The 21,671-nt window shown below is 36.1% G+C and overlaps 1 protein-coding gene across 2 annotated transcripts in view; it reads left to right on the top strand.

Annotated features, from left to right (window-relative positions):
• Window positions 1–3,454: 3,454 nt before the first annotated feature.
• COPS4 (COP9 signalosome subunit 4) overlaps window positions 3,455–21,671 on the top strand; it is a 29,020-nt gene continuing 10,803 nt past the window's right edge. Inside the window, exons 1-6 of one of the 2 annotated variants that reach the window (XM_006198197.3) lie at window positions 3,455–3,666; window positions 11,023–11,102; window positions 13,194–13,345; window positions 14,221–14,324; window positions 18,436–18,589; window positions 18,750–18,900. In XM_006198197.3, coding sequence (XP_006198259.1) covers window positions 3,593–3,666; window positions 11,023–11,102; window positions 13,194–13,345; window positions 14,221–14,324; window positions 18,436–18,589; window positions 18,750–18,900 — 715 coding nt within the window. In that variant the 5' untranslated portion in view covers window positions 3,455–3,592. The remainder of the gene's footprint in view (window positions 3,667–11,022; window positions 11,103–13,193; window positions 13,346–14,220; window positions 14,325–18,435; window positions 18,590–18,749; window positions 18,901–21,671) is intronic. The other variant, XM_006198198.4, reaches the window with a different exon arrangement.

Below are 21,671 nucleotides of genomic sequence, written 5' to 3' on the forward strand. Positions count from 1 at the left end.
GGCCATTGTGTGTATAATCTGGGATGAATGAAATGAATTATGGAAAATTCTGAGTCTGTGATCTCCTATGTATTGTGGGCCAGGGTTTTGGATGTGGAAGTGAGGAGATACAGATGTAGTAGAGAAGAGGTTAAGTAAAACCACCCAAATTGGAATTGTAAGTATCATTATAAACTCATGAGTTATTTTAGCCTTAAAATATGTATATATATCCTAGCTCTAGCCTATGAAAAGGTTCCCAAGTGACCAGCATGGTAGCAATGAGCATCCCTAGCACTCAGATTGTTATCTGTAAATCTCATTCCTAAAAGGGACTAAAGGAACAAAGGCTTTTTGGAGAAATGGCTGATTCTGGGAACTAGGCTGGGAAACACGAGACGATTCAAGAACAATTTTGATACATGGCACTAACAACATATGGAACAAATTCAGAGTAAAGATTAGTGCTCAGAAAGCAGCAGAATATGTACACTCACTTATGCTTTTTATTTAATTTTTTTTGACTTTTATAACATATTTGAGCTGGGCACATGGGATGTAGAGTGGAAGATGAGCTAGGAAAAGGACCCCAGGATGACTTCCTTTGCATATTAGTAGGGAAACCGTGAGGGACTAGAGACCACCTAGTTGATTATGTAAAAATGGGAGATCCCTGAACAGAGAAACAGCCTTATTAAGTAAGAGTTTGATGAGAAGAGCTCATATACCAGCAGTGACATCGCCCAGAGCAGTGCTACTCAAGCTTTAATGTGCAAGAATTACCAGATGGATTTTGTAAACATGACAACTTTGACTCAATAAGTCAGGGCTGGGACCCAAAGTTTTACCTGGTAAAAAAGAACTAGGATTCGTGCACTTCCCTTAACTCAGATGTGCTTAGCTAGTTTCTTGCTAAGTAACTGAAAAGAGGGAGAGAACAAGCTTTCAGTGCCGTCCAGGTTTGTTTTTCTCACTGTTATGAGAAAAATATAAAAATATGCAGTATTCTCTGAGAGGTTAGGCCAGGGTAATAAGCAGTCTGGAAAGGGGAGGGCTTGTCATGTCAAAAAATTTAGTAAAATTGATGCCTGCAATAACTAGGAAGACAGATAGCCTTCTTCCCTAGCTTGTAGCTCTAGTGGAGGTATCTGGAAAGAGCCAATTTGTGTGTGTGGCTACTTCTTTTTGTCTTACAGCAAGGTATTACAAGTAAAGTTTGAAGGTGGGGCGAACAGGGAGTACAATGCCCAGAAATTGTGGTGCTTCACAAAGTTGAAAAAGCCAAGTGTTTTAAACCTAATATAAAAGAAAAGAAAAGAAAAGAAAAGAAAAGAAAAGAAAAAACAGAAGAGAAGACTTGGCTTAGAGATTTCTTGGAACCCATTAAGACTTTTTGGAAAACACAAATAAATAAAAAACAGTAGAAAACAAAGATAAGCTGAAGCAAAAGTCAAACTAACAGAGTTCTCTTCTCACATATTTTATTGTTTCAGATAATTCAAGGTTGCCATCATTCAAAAGATGTTAAGAACAGGTTAAGTGTGGAAGTCAGGAAATAGGGCAGATTTAATGACTACTTCTAGAAACAACTTTGGGTGTGGTCACTGGCACCTGGGACTGTCTGTAAGCAAACAGAGTTTGCAGAATAGTCAATAAAATTATGTTTTAAAAAAACACTGGAAAAACCTGGCCTAAAAATGCCCTCAATTGTTCAAGCTCTAAAGCATTTCCCTTAAGAGGGCATACCTGGCAACATTCAGATAACTTGTATTCAGAGTGAAAAGTTTGGGCCCACGGAATACAGTGAACGATCAACATCTTCTTGAAATGCACAACTAGGGTCTAACCAAGGTAGTGGATGTTTATAATTGCTGCCCAAGATTTTACCATTGTTATAGACAAGTAACTGTTGTGTGTTTTCCACTCTTACTTTCTATGAGCTGTAACTGGTTACCCTGTTTCTGCTCCACTACTGTTTTGTATGGCATAAGGCAGAAAATTTGTTCTATAATGTACATGTATCTGGACTATGAAAAGCCACATCCCAACCAGATGGAGAGGGTTATACACCATCAGATATTCTGGGTTTTTAAGCTGGTAGAGAAACTGAATGGGAAACAGAATTCTCTTCTTTAGGGGTGAGAATGTTCTACTGTAAGAAGGATACACACAAATATTATGGTCAGAGGGACAGATGGTAGTTGAGACTGCTGATTGTCCTTCTAAAATTATCCTTTCCTTTTTCCTGGGCAAAAGGAAACTAAATTTCCAGTCTCACTGTTGATAGGAATGGTCATTTCTAAGTTTTTGCCAAGGGAGTGAGAGCTGAATTGATGTGGTACTCTCCACATTACTTTCTCGAAGAATTTCCTTGTTTCTGGTCTTCTTTTCTTTTCCCTTCCCAGTAGAGGGAACATGCTATTTTTCACATGTCAAGTGGCAAAAATTCAAGTTTGACATCCTTTCGTATTTTTGACATATATATATAGGCAAGGTTGTAGAGAAGTTTGCACTCTTATGTATTGCTGCTTGGAAGGCAAAATGGTACCATCCTTATAAAGTGCAATTTGGCAGTATCTATCAAAACTGTAAGTACCTTTGACTCTCTTCTTGGAATGTATTCTACCTGTACACATATAAAACGATGTGTGTACAAGGTTATTCATTGCAACATTGGTTGATCGACTAAAAATAACCTAAGCGTCTAGCTATAGGGATTAAATAAACCATGGCATCCCCGAATTATGTGAAATACTCTCCAGGTCTAAAAAAAGAATGAAGAAGCTCTCTGGACTTAAGCTTTCTGGACTTACGTGGTAAAATCTTCTGAAAGAGTGAGACAGTCAAGAGCAGAAAAATGATATGGTGTGTTATCTTTTGTGAAAGCTAGAAAAAATAGATAAATTTTTACATTTATTTGCTTGTTTTTGCAGACAGAAATTCTGTTAAGGATGCATACATAGTAAATAAAATTACGTGTCAAGGTAAGGTGATCATATAATTTGTCATCCACATGGAACAGTTTCTAGAGTGAAAGGACATGTTATTAACTACTGCTCCAGGACAACAGATGGAAAATGGCACTGTCCCGGACAAACTGGGGTGTATAATCAACCTATGTAAAGGGTGCGGAGTGGGAAGGGGAATGGAGATATTTTTTATTGTACTTCAGAAAAGTACCGGTCTCTGGTGAATTGTAAACAAAAACAACTCTTTCTTTACCTCGGGTAGCTTGAGGGCTGCCTTAAAGGGACGGCAAACCATAGGCGTGAGGCACGGAACCTGACAAAAACGCAGTAGTTTTGCGTCTTGGGCACTTACTGGGGTTGCACAAGCGACACAGTCCCTTGGAGTTCATCCGCCAATCCGAAGTGGGAGCGTGCGAGCCTGAGCGTATGGGAGAAGCCGGGCGGGCCTAACACTTGAGGAGTGGAGCTTCCTGCCACTCAAACCTGGGGGCGGGCCTAATGCCGGCTCCCACACCCGGCGCTCTGGCCCACACAGACGCTACTCTGTGGCATCTCGGGTTCCCTCTGGCTGCACTCTGGAGGACTACACTCGTTTTCTTTTGGCAGCGAGAGGTTCCCGCAGCCTCCGCTGAGCTGGGAGAAAGATGGCGGCGGCCGTGCGACAAGATTTGGGCCAGCTCATGAATTCGAGTGGTTCTCATAAAGATCTGGCGGGCAAGTGAGTATTTCTCAGGGGCTTGGGAGGTGGGGAGTGAAGCCAGAGACTTGCTTTCCTTGGGTTGACGGCGCCTTTTCGAATGTGAGGCTAGGAGCGGGCCTGCCGACCGAGGGGGCGGGCCTGAGGTTGGTTGTGAAGGCAAATGTTGGGAGCAGCAGAAAACTGGAGGGGACCTTGTGCAGGGAGCCCTCGGGACCATAGATCTGGGGTGACTGTCAACTTACTCAATTTTTGATGGCCTCCTTTCCAGTCCCTTAAGATTCTGGAAGCGCGGTCTTTCGGACGACTGCTCTCTTGGCCTTCTAAGCCTTCCCTGATGCCCCTTCCCTTCTCTGGCCAGCCTCTCACACCGAATTCTGGCCTCTCTTTGCCCCTACTTTCTCTTCTTTTCTTTTTGATTGAGGGAAATTTGTATTCTGGGATCTTGGTGCAGAGTTTGCCAGGGAGATGGCTTCTTGAGGCTGACGGGGGCTGAGGAGGTATGGCCGCTATCATGTCGTCCAGAACCACTCGAACCATCTTCTTCTGTAGGTTCTTGTGTTTTGGATACTCGGTCTCCTCCACCAACTCTGAAGAAGGGCACGTAGGCAGAATGTCACCATAACGTGGGTCAGCATATCTAGAGTAGCGATGTTTGCAGGAATCTGGATTGTTTAGGAATTTTGTCGGAATTTATGTAGAAGGCTTAGATCTACTCCAACTTAAAATTTGTGACATATGCCTGGCCTGCAAGCAGTTATTCAACAGTGTTAATTATAGATAGATAAACAGACAGATACATAGACAGATAAATTGTCCGTTCTCTTTGTGGGTTTCTCACAGTTTCTCAGAGCTGTTCTGTTGTAATGAACAGGCATTCTGTTTAAAATATGCTTTTCATGTTGATCCTATTTACAGCATGGCAGCTGAGACGACTTTCATCTATATTAATAGGATATGTCTGCTCTAACCTGGACGTTGAAGCATTGACTGTTCTATGTAGGCTGTAGTGCATCTGGTGGTAAATGCAATCTACTTTTATCAGTGGGAAATTTAGCTGTGTATCTTGAGCTTTACTTTGTGCGACCATTTCCCTCTCAGGAAAATTGTGTAATTATGGAACTCATTTTGTCTGGGAACATATGAGTATGTGTTTGCATATACACTTATATCACACATAGCACTTAGAACAGTGCCTGACACTTAGAACCTCAAGATTGTCATTGTTACTGTTATTTTATTAAGCAATTAACAAATGCATATTAACTTATTCCCTGGGTTGGAAATAAGTTGAATATATCCCATGGCTCAATCCTTTTTTGCATGTAATTTGAATAGATTTGGATGAAAGTAAAACTAGCTTTTTTTTTTTCTCCTGTGCTTGCTTTCTCCTTTTTGTTTTGTTGAAGAAAAATCTGTATTAGCTATCAGAAGAGATATAGTTTTTATGTATTTGCAGAATTCTGGAACTTAAGCTAGCATTTACTTCCTCGGCTCTGAATTGCAGATAAACAGTAGTATCTATCTTATTGGGTGCTTTAGTTATTTATTGCTCTGTAACAAATCAAGAACTTAGTGGTATAAAACAACTATAATTTCTCAAGATTCTTTGGGTTGACTGGGCTGCTTTGCTGGTCTTGTCTGGGCCCACTCATACAGGAGCAGTCATCTGACAGCTCACCTGGGGTGATGGGTCTAACATGGACTCACATATTCGGCTGTTGGCTCAGTCTCTCTCTACATTGTCTCTCGTTTAGTAGTGAGGCTTCCTTACAGGGCCATGGGAGTGTTCCAAGAGGGTGAGAGTGGAAGCTGCAAGACCTCTTAAGGCTACCGTTGGAAGTTTCACAACATCAGTTCTCAAGTACTGGTCAAAGTAAGTCACAGGACCAGGCTAGATTCAAGGAGAAGGGAAATGGGATCTACTTCTTTATGGAAAGAGTGGTCAAGTTACATTGCAGAGGGGCATGGTCAGAGGGAGGCATAATTCATTGGACGCCAGCAATCTACATGGGGTTGTTGTGAAGATTAAATGAAATAATGTGCTTGATAACTGATAACCAGTGCTTTCTGAGGAAAGTCTTGGCCTTGCCTGTAGATACATATCTGGTCTTATCTGGACACGAATGTGTCATATTTATTTTCATAATAAAACAGTTCTGCCAGCTACGTGATATAATGTATGTACTTACGAGATAAGTAATCTTGAAATATATCAGTGGTTTTAGGGTTTATGTTAGGAGCTGAGTAACGGAGGATTCCATATTAAGAAATTATGGAGTAAATTCCTTTTTAAAATATTGATGCTACTGGCTGACTCAGTGAATAGCTGGAAAGGTGCAAAGCTTATATTTGTAACCAGCTTTGTCTACCCTAAAAAGCTCATTTTTTTACCCACTAGACTTTATGGCATTTCTTGTCAAAACTTCAATTAGAAATGCTTTGCCGTAACTGTGAGATAATACAGTAGTCCAAAATTGATAAAAGAAATTAGCCATGTGAGAAGCTTATTTGCAAGTTATATAGGCTGTGTTTGTACATATTTTGAATTGTATTAATTATCTCATACAAAGTTTTAGAAGAAGAGTAAAAAGCCTTGAGAGCATTTGAGTAGATAGCTGTTGTGATTGCTTATCTTCTTCACTTGGCTAAAACATACATGGTTCTTCAGAATTCAATTCAGATGTTATTTCTCACAAAAAGCCTTCTCTGAACAACTACCAACACACAGAGGACCTGGTTAGTTGCTCTTCCTATGCCAACTGGCATCCTATATCTACCTCTAATGTAGCACTTAATTGGTCTGTTTGCGTCTCTGCTTCTCCAACTAGAATGTAATCTCTTTGAGGGCAGGTTTGAGGTCATGGATTATAGGTCTTTGTTGAGTTAATCCTATATAAATAGGGTGTTTTTTTTTTTTCCCTTTCCGGTTCTGTGGCATGGAGGAAAAAAACCAGAGGGAAATACCAGGCCTTTGAAATCTAAACATTTCTTTTTACAAAAAGCTGTTGATCTGGAGAAAGGAGTTAGAGGAAGGCCTTTTAGCTGCCCTTGACTATGAGAAAAGCTGTTTTGTAGAAAAGAAAATATATTTTTATACCTCACAGAGGTAGACTTTGGATCAGAGCTTACTAATAATAGACAGGAATAGAATTGTCAAAAAATAGAGGACACACACACACACACACACACAAAACTGAGGTCAGACTGTATAACCTCAAAGTCCTCTTCTTACTCAGATTCTCTGGGTCTCTTTTATTTCCACACACAAGTTTCAATGGTTCCCAGGGAAGAGTGTGAAGTTATCACATGCCAAGCACAACTTTACTTACATTTTAAAATCCTTAACAGTAAGTGATACTATTTACATTACGTATGAGAAAACTGAAGTGCAGAGGTGAAATATTTAGCTCCGAGGTCACATAGCTAGTGACAAAGCCAGAATACAGTCTATCTGCTTGGCTCATAGCCCTTAACTCTGAACACATCTACCTTTTGGCTTTACATTAGTCTTACCAAACTGGACTATATTTCAGGTCGTGATTTCTTTTTTTTTTTTTTTTTGCCTAGAGTATCTGTCTTCCCCTACTCTTTCCCACTGAATACTAAGTTCAGAAACTTAGAATGCTTAAAAATCAACCTCATTAGGAAATTATTTCTCCCCTCTAAAAGATTATTTTAGCACATAGCTGTTTTTAAGATTTTGTATTTAATTTTCTGCAGCTTTGTTTTGATGTGTCTGTGGATTTGTTTTTATTTATCTATGTCAGTTAGCTTTTGCTCTGAAATAAACCACCCCAGAACTTAGTGGCTCAAAGCAATAATTTATTTAGCTCACCATTCTTTGGATTGGCAGTTTGGGCTGGGCCCAGTTGGTTGATTCTTCTCTACTCCATGTGGTCTTGGTTCCACACAGGCTCCATATGCATCTGTAGTCAGCTTCAGGCCAGGTAGGCAAGTAGGCAGGTCAGATTCTGCTTGTGTGTTGGCTGGAGCAGTGGAGGTGAGTGGGCTGCATATCTCGTTATCGAATAGATTGTCCTGGACTCCTTCATATGGCAACAGTCAGGTTCCAAGAGATAAAGACAGATACAAATTCTCTTGAGATCTAGGCTTGGAACAGGCACTTTACTTTTACTGCATTCTGTTGATCTAAAACAAGCCCACATCAAAGGGTGGGGAAATAAATGCTACTGAATGTGAAGAGCTGCAAAGTCACATTGCAAAGGGGCATAGATACAGAGAGTAAAAGAACTATGGCCAATTTTTGCAAATGTTCTGCCCCATTTTCCTGGTTGAGTTTCATTGTTTCTTGAAACAATGAATTGGATCCTCTCATTGTCCTGAGAGGTTTTCAGCTATATCTCTTTAAATGTTACCTCTGTCCCATTCTGTTTTCTCCTCTAGGACCCCAGTGAAACCCTAGTTAGGCCTTTTTACTGTGACCTCTATGTGCCTTACCCTGCCTTCTGTACTTTCCATTTCAGTGCTTTATTCTGAGTAAGTTCTGACCTGCTTTCTAGTTTATCAGTTCTTCAGATGTGTCTAGTCGGCTGTTAAGAACTCCTCTGAGTTTTAAGTTTGGTGGTAGTGTTTTTTAGTTCTTTAGTTTTTTGGTGATTCTTTCTTCAAATGACACTTTTTAGGTTTCTTAGTTTCTTGCTGAAACTTTAAAGCTTGTCTTTTTCTCTATAAAGTTGATAAACATAAGTGTACTTCAGTCTTAACTGGAGTCCCTGTTTGTTGCTATTGTCTGTTGTTTTTGTTGATCCTTGCTAATATTGTCATGTGCCTTGTAATCTTCTATGTTGGGCAATTTATTTTAAAATGTAGTTTTAGAAACAACTGGAGGCCTATGATGTTACCTTTCAGAGAGGATTTTCATTTCCTTCTGCCAGGCACCTGAGGTGCCATCAGTCTAGGACCCAGGCTTCCAAATTTATTGGTCTACCTACTAGATAATCCTTGGAATAGAATTTGTAACCTTACTTCCAAAGTGCTAGTGTTTCCTCCTTTGGCAGGTGAAACCTCCCAGATCCCTGTTCTAGTTTCATTAGTCTGCTGGAAATTGCAGCTTGCCTCTCAGTGTTTCCAGCAGATGGCAGAACACCCCCGAGCCTAGCTGAGCCCGCTCCATCCGCCCCACTGGAAGTGCCTCTTTCTACCTTTCTGCTGTCTTTCCACAGTCAGCAAATGCTTTCAGGCAGAAGCTGTGGTTCATCTCTTTGTGCCTGTAGTCTCTTCTGTTTACTCTTTCTTGTAGGGATTTTGTGCTATTGAAAGTTTTGTTTTGTTCTGTTTTGTTTTGTTTTTCGTTTCTTTCAGCTTTTTATGTTGTTTTTTTTGAAGTAGGGCTGGTCCGGTCATCCAGGTCACCATTACTGTAAGTGGAAGATCTGTGACTACATACCTCTTCTGCTCATTTTGATCCTAAATAGTGACTGTGGTACATTTTCATGTGTACATATTTTATTTACCTTCAGATTTCTTTCAAGTGCCAAGAAGTCGGGAATTGACATTGTACTTTAGTTTATGTACATAATCAATGTTCGATAAACATTTGATGATAAATGAATAGGACAGATGCAAGGTGCCTTAATTAATTAAATTTATTTTCCTCCATAATATATCTTAAGAAAAAAATATTGGTACTTGTCATGTTCTCCACGTCAGTCACTTTTCCCTCTTTTCCACTGTTTTAGATTTTTTTTCTTTTTGGTGTTCCCAGTGCAGATTAGGTGATTGATAAGTTATGAAACTATACATTAAAACTTAAGTTATTAGCAAATTTTTGTGAGATATTGTCTCTTTGAATATATTATTAGTATAAAATAACCTATAGCCATGTAAGAGTAAGAGGATATAGCTATTATTCTTGATCTGAATAAGAAAAGTAATCCAATCCAAAAAAGAAATGATAAACCTTTGAATATATTAACTAAAACCATGCCGAGGACAATAAAGTAAATGTATAAATATAGATATGGAAAATATATGTGCATATGTGTATATATGTGTATATATAGAGAGAATGAGATAGTCTCTGTAAATGACTTTTTAGATAACTGAATTTTATTCCTTAAATGTAGCAATTTAAAAAATAACAATTTTTATTTTAAAGCTTGATAATATTTCCTTGCTTTCTTGGAATAGTTTTTCTCTTCTTTTGGAGTTTGCTGTCTTTTTTGTCAGTGTACCTTTTCTGTCAGTATATCAAAGTTAGTTTGATTCATTGTGGTTTTGAGAAGTATAATGGCTTTGAGAATAATGTATAAGATGAGAATCAGTAAGTGCCGAATTGTAGCTTGAGAGTGTGCCCTACAAATATACATCATAAATTTGAATGAATTTGGGCCCTATTTGTATATTTTTATTTCTTGACTGTATTCTGGATGGTGTTCTGAATAATTGCAATTAGGTTTATAAAATGCATTAACTAATGCTTTTAATAAATATTATGATTGAGACAAACGGGGTAAAGAATAGTGTAATACTCATGTACCAACTACTCAATTTAAGAAATAAAATGTTACTAACCCTGTTATGTATTTGAGTGCTTATGATGTGCCAAGTACTATTCTAGGCATTATGTATCAGTAGTGACTAAAACAAACAAAATTCCCTGTCCTCATGGAGTTTACAGTTTAGGAAGGAATTTGCCATTCCCTAATAATTGGTATTGTCCTTGTTTTTAGCATTTCCCCATCATTTTAAGAATGCTGATTTGAATCTCATGTGATCATGAATATTAGCAGAACAGTTATTAGAACTGAATGCAAATAAAGAATTAATAGGCACTGACTGACAGCATAAAGAATGTTCTGTCAGTACACTGGGTATGGTGGAGTTTATTTTGTATACACTAAGACATTTAATCTCTGATACTTGACTTCATTGCCTAGTCAACATCATTCTATTGTTAATAACCTAAGATTCATTAGGTCCACAAGGAAAAGGTTCTAGGACACCTCAAATAACTTTCTTGTGTGTCTGTATAACACAGACGTGAAGGAAATATAGCTTATTTTTTGAGACATTTGAAAGAAAATTAACATTTAAAATTTAAAACTAAAGCTTTCAAGAAAAAGTGGCACCTCAGATCCAGTAACCTATAGACTCACTTTTTGTGATGTACTTGAAAACCTAAAAATTGTGGTATACTGTAAAGAAAACTAGAAGTGGAACTTTGAATTATAGATTTAGTGTTTCTTGTGATAGATTGGAAACTTAAAAAAAAAACTATGATGTTCTATAAAGAAAACCACAAACTAGAGCACTATGAAAGAAACCAGGGTAAATAGAAATAAACAAACATCAAAGTTAGTATTAGATGGTATAGTACCCTCTGAACACTTTTTTTTTTTGGTATTGTTTTAGATATCGTCAGATCCTGGAAAAAGCCATTCAGTTATCTGGGGCAGAACAGCTGGAAGCTTTGAAAGCTTTTGTGGAAGCAAGTAAGTGGGATAAAAATTCCATGTTTGCCATGTATTACTGAGATAGGACTTTAAAACTTGTTCATGCCTTGTTTTATATCAAATTTTCAATATAATTTATATTGAGATTAAATTAAATATGCGTTGAGATTGGTTTTAGAACTTATACTATTTACAACTTGATACTTGTTGTTTTTCAATGAATTGTGAAGACATTGTTACATTTGCAGTTAAGGTTTTTGTACAGTTACTGATAGAGTAACTGATGAGAGACAATATAGCATAATGACAAAGAGAATAGTCTGGATTCAAATCCTAGTCTACTATTTTATTAGCTGTGTGATCTTAGGTAACCTCTTTGTGCCTCCTTTTCCTTGTCTATAAAATAGGAATGTGATAGTTACTCTGTAGAATTGTTGGGAGATTAAATGAGTTAGTATACATAGTAAAGTACTTGGAACAGTACCTGGCATATGATAAATGCTAGATAAGTGTTAGCTGTTATTAATGCTAAGAACAGTTCTTTTGAATGGGAACTAGACATTTCCATACTTCAAGACACTTTCTCCACTCCTTGACCTTAAACATATCCAGTTATCTTGAAAATTGCTCAAAACTCAGGTTGGAATTTATTCTTTGTTCACAATATTAATGATACTTGATAGTGCTTTACGGTTTACCGTGTGCTTTCGCACACATTATCCATCACACAGGCTCCTTGTCATAACCCTGTGACTAATAGTATAGGTATAGATAGCCCTATAAAGTGTACTGTAAAATGAGTCTCAGGATTAGTGACTTTTTTCCAAGGACATTCAACTAGTCAGTGGCAGAACCTAGACTAGAAACTAGGTTTTCTGATTTACAGTTCTTAGTTACTTATATTTCCCTGGGAAGTGCTAATTTGTGTAGTAATTTCTTTCTAGCAGTTACAGGTACCTAATGGCACTTGTCATGAAACCATTTTCTCAGTCACATCCAGTATCATCCAATTCCAATTTATATATTATAAACTGGTTAGTTACAAGACCTATAAGTTACTGCCTCAAAAAATTGGGGCCTGTAATAATGTGAGACGAATTGGCAATGATTTCAGAAAAACCCTGAGGAGTGGCTTTATTGAGAACTTTGCACTTTGTAGCAAAAGAATAGTGCTTCTTATAACTTTTGATCTTTATATAAATTGTGAGTTCAGTGAACCACTAAAAAAAGCACTCTACTGTTAAAATCATTTATGTCAACTGAATGGTTCTGAACCATCATTTATTTCCCCAGTAACTACTGATGTAAACTTAATTTATCCAAGGAGTGGTCATAAGCATGACAACGTTTTCTGAAATGTAATAATAGTGATAATAATAACTTTCATTTGCTGAGTGCTATGCACTAGGTATTGTTTAAAGTGCTTTATGTATATGTGTATTGCATTAAGCTTCACAGCAGCCTTGGCCATGCTTTGCAGAAGAGGAAGAAGCACAGAGAAGTTAAGTTTCTTGTCTGAGGGCGTGTAATCAGGAGTGTTTGGAAGTAGTGTGGCTCCACAGTTTTTATCCTTAATCATGTATCGTAATGTTTATAAATTTATAAATGTTTATAAACAGTGTCATTAAATAAGTCTATGCATCTAGTTCTTATTTGTTGTCTTTATTGAGAAAGTTCAAGTGGTGGTAACTATCATCACTCGCTTTGTTTAAATTTCTTGACAGTTATTTTACTGTTTCTTCTTTAACTCTTTATTGTAGCTCAGTGGAATATAAGAACATAAATAAAAATGTAGGTGTGTCTGTACGTTCAATCTGTAGAAAAATAAAGAAGAGAAAGGAATGATATAAAATTCTCAACTGTTAAAACTTTTTCCCAACCACTTCTGTTTCTTAGAAAAGCTGTGGTATTTTTACTGTTTTGATGTAGTCATTATATAATTAAATAATTTAGCATAAGGAAAACTGGTCCTATAATGTAAGGTCATAGGGGTGTGTAAATCCCTGAGTAATGCATTGAAGGATATACTAATATATATTGTTTTTAGTTTTAATTTTAGGTAAACATTGATTGCTTAATGAAAATGTGTAAGTTACTCATGTTTTCTTATCTCTTATTTTTTTTAACAAGTGGTCAATGAAAATGTCAGCCTCGTGATCTCTCGCCAGTTGCTGACTGATTTCTGCACACACCTCCCCAATCTGCCTGATAGCACAGCCAAAGAAATCTATCATTTCACCTTGGAAAAGATCCAGCCTAGAGTCATTTCATTTGAGGAGCAGGTAAAAACCTAGAGCATTGATTTTTGTTTTGTTTTGTTTGTTAGGAATCTGTTTATTATGTGATTTTTTAAAAAAATTGAGCTATAGTTGATGTACAATATTATGTAAGTTTCAGGTTGCAGCACAGTGATTCACAGTTTTTAAAGGTTATATTCCATTTATAGTTATAAAACATTGGCTTATTAGAGCAGTGATTTTTGAACTTGAGATAGCAGTAATTATTTTGAGAGATACTGTTAGATTTTTAAAGATGATAATAATTCAATTTCATTTTTACAAATAGTGTGCCAAACAGCATTTTACAATGTAAAGTCAAATAAATATTGATTATGTTTTAAGTGCAGCTAACATTTGCTCATATAGTACAGTTTGGTTTTATGAAGCAAATGTTCTTCAGACAATTTTTTTTTTTTGTGGGGGAGGCAATTAGGTTTACTTATTTATTTATTTTTAGAGGAAGTACTGGGGATTGAACCCAGGACCTCATGCATGCTAAGCATGCACTCTAATACTTGAGCTATACCCTCCCCCGGAGACAACTTTTTAAGATCGATAAAATTGTGAATTAGGCTGAGAACATAGGAGAACTCCAGCATTATATATGCAGTGACATAAAAGCAAAACTTAATATTTAAACTAAATTATTGCCACAATCCGCACTGCAGAAATGTGTTATTTCAGGTCACTATTTTGATATTCTATGAATGCAAAATTCATAGAAAAATTTGGATGGGCTAGGTAAACTTTTAGTATTTATTTGCCTGCTTAATATGTTGAATGAGAGCATTGTCACAATAGATTATTATCTATTTATTTTAATTAGTTACTAATATCAGTTGAAATAATTTAACGTGTATACATACCTACTATTCCAGGTTGCTTCCATAAGACAGCATCTTGCATCCATATATGAAAAAGAAGAAGATTGGAGAAATGCAGCCCAAGTGTTGGTGGGAATTCCTTTGGAAACAGGACAAAAGTATAGTAAATAGTGGATATTGGATGGATATATATATAATTGTTCACTTGCTTTTTTTCCTTATATTCTAGTGCAGAAAACAAATAATGAACAACTTAATAAATAAATAAATTTTGTACTGTGTTAGAAGGTGATAAGTACTATGGAGAAAAGGAAAGGGGCAAAGTTGGGGACAGAATGTACCATTAGATGGAGTGATTGGAGTGGTAGAGGGGTCCTGATACCTTCTCAGACACTTGAAGGAGGTAAGGGAGTGGCCATGAACTGTCTGAAGGAAGAGTGTCAGTAGAACCTCTTAGAGAGGATGGCTATTGGAAAGGCCCTAACACGGGAGCCTGCTTGGAGTATTTTAAGATGAGCAAGGAGACCATTGTGGGTGGAGTGGAGTGAGCAGAGAGGAGAGCGATAGAGGGTGAGATCAGAGAGTACTGGGGACCAGATTTTGTGGGGTCTTGTGATCCGTTGTAAGGCCTTTGGCTTTTTTCTCAGTGAAATGAGGGGGAGCCACTGGAGGATTTTGTACAGAGGGCTGACATGATCTGACTTGTATTTTAAAAAAATCATCCTAACTACTGAGTTAAGAATAAACTACAGGTATGCAATGATAGAAGTAGGGAACATTAATTAAGAGGCTTATACACTACTGCAGGTGAGATGGAGACATAAGAAATGTTGGATTCTGGCTATGTTTTTAAGGTAAAGCTAAGGATTTCCTGACAGCTTGGATATGAAGTATAAGAAGAGCAGCCAAGTTAAGTCCTGATTCTGGGTCTGAATCACTAGAAAAATGGGGTTGCCATCTACTTAGTGGTAAAGGAGAGGTTTTGAGGGAAGCTCAAGAGTTCTGTTTCTGACATGTGATAACTGAGTGGAGGTATTTACTGGGGAGTTGAATATATTAGTCTAGAGTTGAGGAGAGAGGTCTGGACTAGAGATGTACACTTGGAAGTCACTGACGTGTAGATGGAATTTAAAGCCTTTAGAGTGGATGGGATCTCCAGGGGAGGGAATACAGGTAGACGACTGAGCACTAAGTACTCGGATGTGAAGAGGTCCATTGAGGTAAGAAGGAAACCAGAAGAATGTGGAGTGTGCTATCTTAGAAGCCAAAGGAGGAAATGTGTCAAGAAGGAGTAAGTGATCAATGTGGTATTAATAGAAAAGTAAGATGAGAAGTTGAAGGTTAACCATAAGAGCCAGTACATGGAGGCCATTGGTGACCTTGACTAAAGCTGTTTTGGTGAAATGGTGAGAGTGAAAGCCTGATTGGAGTTGTTTAAAAGAGAATAGGAAGAGAAGAATTGGAGATGGTGAGCATGGGCAACTCTTTGGTGAAGTTTTCATAAAAGGGAGCAGAGTAATGGGGTAGAAGATGACAGCAGAGGTTAGGCTGAGATTGTTTTTTCTTTTATGATTCAGTGGAAAATAGAGGGGATTCTTGCAGGAGTAGACTAGAGGGGAAAGAATCTAGTGGAGGGATAGGCTTTAGATAGGAGCATTGATAGTTCGTTTATGGCAGACTTTCTCAGACTTTCTTGACACTGTTGGCATTTTAGAATGGATAATTTATTGAGGCTGTCCTGTGTGTTGGAGGATGTTTAGCAGCATCATGGGTCTCTACTCACTAGGTGCCGGTAGCACCACCACTCCCAGTTGTGACAATCAAAAATGACTAGACATTGCTGCATGTTCCCTGGTGGGCAGAATAGCCCTGAGTGATCTACAGTAACAGCCAGGAACATAGAGCATGTGGGTGCAGGCATTAGTAACGTGGTGGTAACATTGGTCTGAGTGCCCTGATTGCTTCAGTGTCCCCAGTGAAGTTGGAGTCAGAGTCGTCAGCTCAAAGTGTTGGGGGTGGTGGGAGTTGTGAGGTTGAAAAGGTACAAGAATATCGGAAAAAGTTCTCTAGGAGAGTGGGACAGTGAGTGGACTAGGAATATGTAGTATACTTGGCAGCATTAAGGGCTCAGTTGAAGATTGTAGTCGTTAAAATGAGATCAGTCAAATTAGTTGAGTGTTTTTCTCCATCAGAGTTCAGCTCCATGATTGCAGGAAAGGAGTGGGTGAACTCTTAGGTTTAATCAGCATTATGATTTTGCCCCAAAAGTATGACAGCATGAGAAGAACAAGAGAGATGGATGCATATGCAATTCAATGATTGTAATATTGACCATAGGAGTTAAGCTAGGTAAGGAGGGAGGTGAGGCCTTTAAGGGGAGAAATACAGTAGCAGTGTTATAGTATCAGTATTTGGTGTCACAATGGGGTCAATGGATTGTTGGGTTTGAGATACTAGAGAAAATGAGATGGAAAAACAATTAGAAAAAATTAGGGTGATAGTTTGTAACTATTATTCAGCCAATCTTACCTTTGATAAGTATTTTGAAAAATATTTATAGTTCTTATGAAATACTCCAAAGTATACAGTACAAGAAGGATGAAAGGTGTGAAACTCATGGGTGTATCATTAAGCACACTTCCTCTTTCAGTTGGCAAGTATAAAAATACCAACTGTGAATGACTTAAATGTTTTCAGCTACTTCTCTTTTACCAGGTCCATGAAGGTTTCTTTTTTGTCGTCATTAATATTTGTGATTATAAGGCAGATACTACTTCAGGTGCATTTATGAAATTTTTAGGCAGTAATGTTCCTTGAAAAAGCAACCAGGATATGAAAAAACCTTCAGATGTACATGTTGAATTTTGCTAAGGCCTCTTACTAATTTGATTTTTTCCTTTGATGGTTTGAAAAGGCTAGGGACTTTCTTAGTAGCTTTGATCTTATTCTGTCTAGAGCACTTTCTCCCTAGCACAAAGCAAATGATTTATTTTCATTGGTGGTTGAAATAAATATAAAATTAGATATTCTTCTTTGCAGTGGTAGTAATTATCATTTTGAGAGTATTGTAACATTATCTGTAAGGATACCAAAGAACTGAAAACTTAGTAGTTTTCTAAACAAATTAAAGTAAAAGAGATTTGGATAATTTGTTGAGAACTTGTATCTTTAAAAATGGTTCATTCTGATTGTGAAAGTAATTGATACACTTGGCATAAAATTTGAAAATGCAGAAAAGTATGGTGCTATTTTTAGCAGTTTATGTAAATTGGTGTTGTGAATGAAAGTAATACAAAATAGTAATAATATATGACTTTTGGAAAAATGTGAATTAATATAAAAAATTTAAGAGGTAAAGAGTTAATTTCAAAACTGGGGCTAAATCAGTTGTAAATTCTATTCTTGCCACATGGTGGCACCACTTTTGCTGGTAAGGAGAATTTTTTTGTGAGAATTAAATTATGTGAGTTTTGAATTATGTAGAGTGTTATGCATTTCTTGCATGAAATGTGACCATTGGGATTAAGAAGAGAATGAAAACCACCTGTAATCTCATCACCTAGAGATAATTGCTATTATCTCATGATACATGTGTATAGAAATGCACTTTAATGGTGTTTTACATGTTTTATTCAGTTTTTTCACTTAGCAAAACTGCATCGTGACTATTATCAAAAGTAATTATAATAATTGTATAGTATCTACCATCTTTATGTACCATAACTTAATTGATACTGTAAATATCATTATGGGTGATTTCTGTTTTTTTCTTTGCATTTATTTATGAATAACCTTACAAATGAATATTCTGTACATACAAATGTGTGTATATCCATGGTTTTTTTTTTTTAGGATTTATTTTTTAGAGGTAAAACACAGTAGATAAAGAATATAAGCATTTTAAAGGATTCAAGGGATGGTTGGAGAGTATTTTCCAAATTGTTTTATGGGTTGGTTATACATGTTTATAGTGCCCCCAGTAGTATATAGCATATCCCTGAACTGGGCTTTTTTTTTTTTTTAAAGATCTTTGTCATGTGGGATTATCTGAGGATTATAAGAAGCTAAAATAAAATATGAACAGTGATTAAAAATAACAAAAACTCAATAAGAATTTTTTTAGCTTATTTATATAATATAATGCAGTATAAAGATTGACTCCTTTATATTAACAGAATATGTATAAGGAAAAAATAACTTATTTTCTACCACCCCTAACAATTTTCTTGATGAAATATTTAGTCATTGTGTTTTTCTGTTATGTCCCAGACAGTACAATGTAGATTATAAACTGGAGACTTACCTGAAGATTGCTAGGCTGTACCTGGAGGACGATGATCCAGTCCAGGCAGAGGCTTACATAAATCGGGCATCATTGCTTCAGAATGAATCAACCAATGAACAGTTACAGATACACTATAAGGTAACAGATGAGCTGATTTGGAATTAATTTTGTATTAGAGAATCCTACTATATTAAGGTGCTCCAGAATATCTGATGAATGCTGTTATATATTAGAAATTCTTTTATTTTTTGCTTTTTGAAAAAGTTTTCCCCCAGTTGAAACATTTTCCCTCTTACAGGTATGCTATGCACGTGTTCTTGATTATAGAAGAAAATTCATTGAAGCTGCACAGAGGTACAATGAGCTCTCTTACAAGACAATAGTGCACGAAAGTGAACGACTAGAGGCCTTAAAACATGCTCTGCACTGTACCATCTTAGCGTCAGCAGGTAAACATGTCATTTATGCTTTAATGAACAGTAAGTTACCTTTGCTTAATAATTTTATGTTTATTACTATTCAAGGACTTAGTGAAGAGTTATTCTTCAAGAGGGCTTCTTATTAATCTTATTAATACGATTATGGTAAATTTAGTTTAAATTTTAAACAGTTAAAAACAGTGATAAAATGGATTGCTAACTGAAGACATTTTAAAATATGCATGTTATCAGTCTCTTACCCACAGATATTAGGAATAGTTAAGAGAGATAATCTGAAGTTTAGTTCTCCTAAAATCACTGAAAAATGAATATTAAATTAAGTGAGAATTATACAAAGAAACAAAAATTAAAATCTAGAAAGTGGTAATATGATAATTAACGTACTGCTTTGAGGATTTTTTAATCTTCAAGCCTCACTTTTAGACCAGGCATTTATCCTTTTCTTCAATAAATTTAAATAATAAACTGTTCTTTGTTCTTTTTACTAACTTATAGCGTGCAAATCACTCAACTTATAAAGCAGAAAAGGGCATTGAGAGGAAATGCTGGTAATTCTAAGCCATGGCTTTTCTAAATTATTTTAGAATGTCTGTTCTTGAACTGTATTTACTTGAGCGCCTAATGACATGTTCAGACCACTGCTTTAAAAGCAGTGATTTAAAAAAAAAATTCTTGGGTAGGGGAGGTAATTCGGTTTATTTATTTATTTTTAATGGAGGTACTGGAGATGGAACCCAGGACCTTGTGCATGCTAGGCACGCACTGCACCACTGAGCTATACCCTCCCCCCAGCAGTGATCTTATTTATTTTATTTTTGTTACTGAAAAGGCAATACATAAAATGATACTGCTTCCTGTTGTGAAGAACTATTACTGGTTTCTTCTATTTCCTTCAATATAAAAGTGTGTATCCTCTTTTTTTTAATATACAAATGATAGCATGATATACACACTTTTGCAGCTTGCTTTTTTTATGTGGCTATATATCATGGTGGTCTCTCTATGTCAGTACATATAGCTCATTTTCGATTTTCTATTGTTTGGCTTTATTATAATTAGTCAATTATAAACAATGCTGTAGTAATTATACACATAGATGAATATATGTATAGGTTAAATTCTTTAAGGGTACATACACTTAAAATTTTGATAGAAATTGTATATTGGCCTTTAATGTTACACTGTAAACAACAATGTCTGTATGTACCTGATTATTCACATACATTACCAAATTCTTTTATCCTCGCTTATCTGGTAAAAGAAAGATAGTATTTCACTCTGGTTTTAATTTGCATTTCATTTATCATGAATGCTCCTGAGTGTCTTTCCATATATGTAAAAAAAAATTATTGTTGGAAACCCATTTTTTTTGAGTGACTTATCTGTTTATGTTCATTCGCCATTTTCTTTTGTTTGTTTTTATCTTTTTCTGGTGACTTATAAAAGCTCTTCATGTATATAAGAAATTAACCATTTCCCCCCCAATTTGTCATCTCTTTTTTGGCTTTGTTTATAAAATTTTTGCCATGCAGAAACTTTAAATTTTTATATAGTTTATTTTAATCTTTTCTTTTATGAAGCGTCTAGATTTTGTTGATGTGCTTATTAGAAAGATCTTCTCTATTTTGAAATGACATATTTTAAATTCCCTCACGTTTTTGTCCAGTATTTTTAAGTTCTCAAATCCTCTGGTCTCAGAACCCCTTTAGATTCTGAAAAATTGAGAACCCTAGAGAGCTTTTGTTTAGGAAGGGTATATTTATTGTTTACTAGTTGGAAGATGAAGTGAGAAATTCTAAAATTTTATTAATTCATTTAAAAATAGCAATAATAGATCTATTACATATAAACATAAATGACATATTTTTATAAGATAACTTTATTTTCCAAAGCAAAAAACGTTAGAGAATTGGAATTGTTTTCCTTTTGACTTTACAAATCTTTTTGTTGTCCAGCTTAATAGACAAAAACTGAATTCTTAAAGGCACTTCTATGCTCAGCCTGTTTTGATGTGTTGTTTTAGTGGAAGCATATGAAGAAAATCCAGCCTAATGAGGATATGTAGTTGGAAAAAGGAGGCATACTATTGTTTTTTTCAGATAATTGTTGATAACTTTTTTTTGATACCACATTTGACAAGCGGTATAGTTTCTTATAGGTTCATTGGATTGTGGCATCTAAAACCATATCAAGGAGCATTTTGCATCCTGTAATATTCAAATTTTGGTCTGTCTTGCACTTCAAATGAATCTTTTACCCACGTAAGATTTTGTGCCATCATGTATTGTTTGTTTGGAAACTACTGCCTCACTGAGTTACGCAGAGCTTCCAAATATTGATATATTTTATTATACACTGTATAAAAATTATATTTAAATGTGTTACCACTGATTTCATTAGGGAAAAACCCTTTTAAGTGTTGAAAAGTTGTCAAGCTTATAGCGGCAGATACAAGTTTTCTTTTTTTGTTTTTTAAGATTTTTTATTGATTTATAATAATTTTACAATGTTGTGTCAAATTCCAATGTAAAGCACAATTTTTCAGTTATACATGAACATATATATATTCATTGTCACATTTTTTTTATCTGTGAGCTACCATAAGATCTTGTATATATTTCCCTGTGCTGTACAGTATAATCTTGTTTATCTATCCTACATTTGAAATCCCAGTCTATCCCTTCCCACCTGGCAGATACAAGCTTTCAAAAATTCTAACATTTTTCTTGAAAACTCAAATTGTAGCAGGTCCAGCAGATGCTGTTGGTTGGTAGTAATAG

This window comes from Vicugna pacos, chromosome 2 (assembly GCF_048564905.1).
Source record: "Vicugna pacos chromosome 2, VicPac4, whole genome shotgun sequence".
NCBI lineage: Eukaryota > Metazoa > Chordata > Mammalia > Artiodactyla > Camelidae > Vicugna > Vicugna pacos.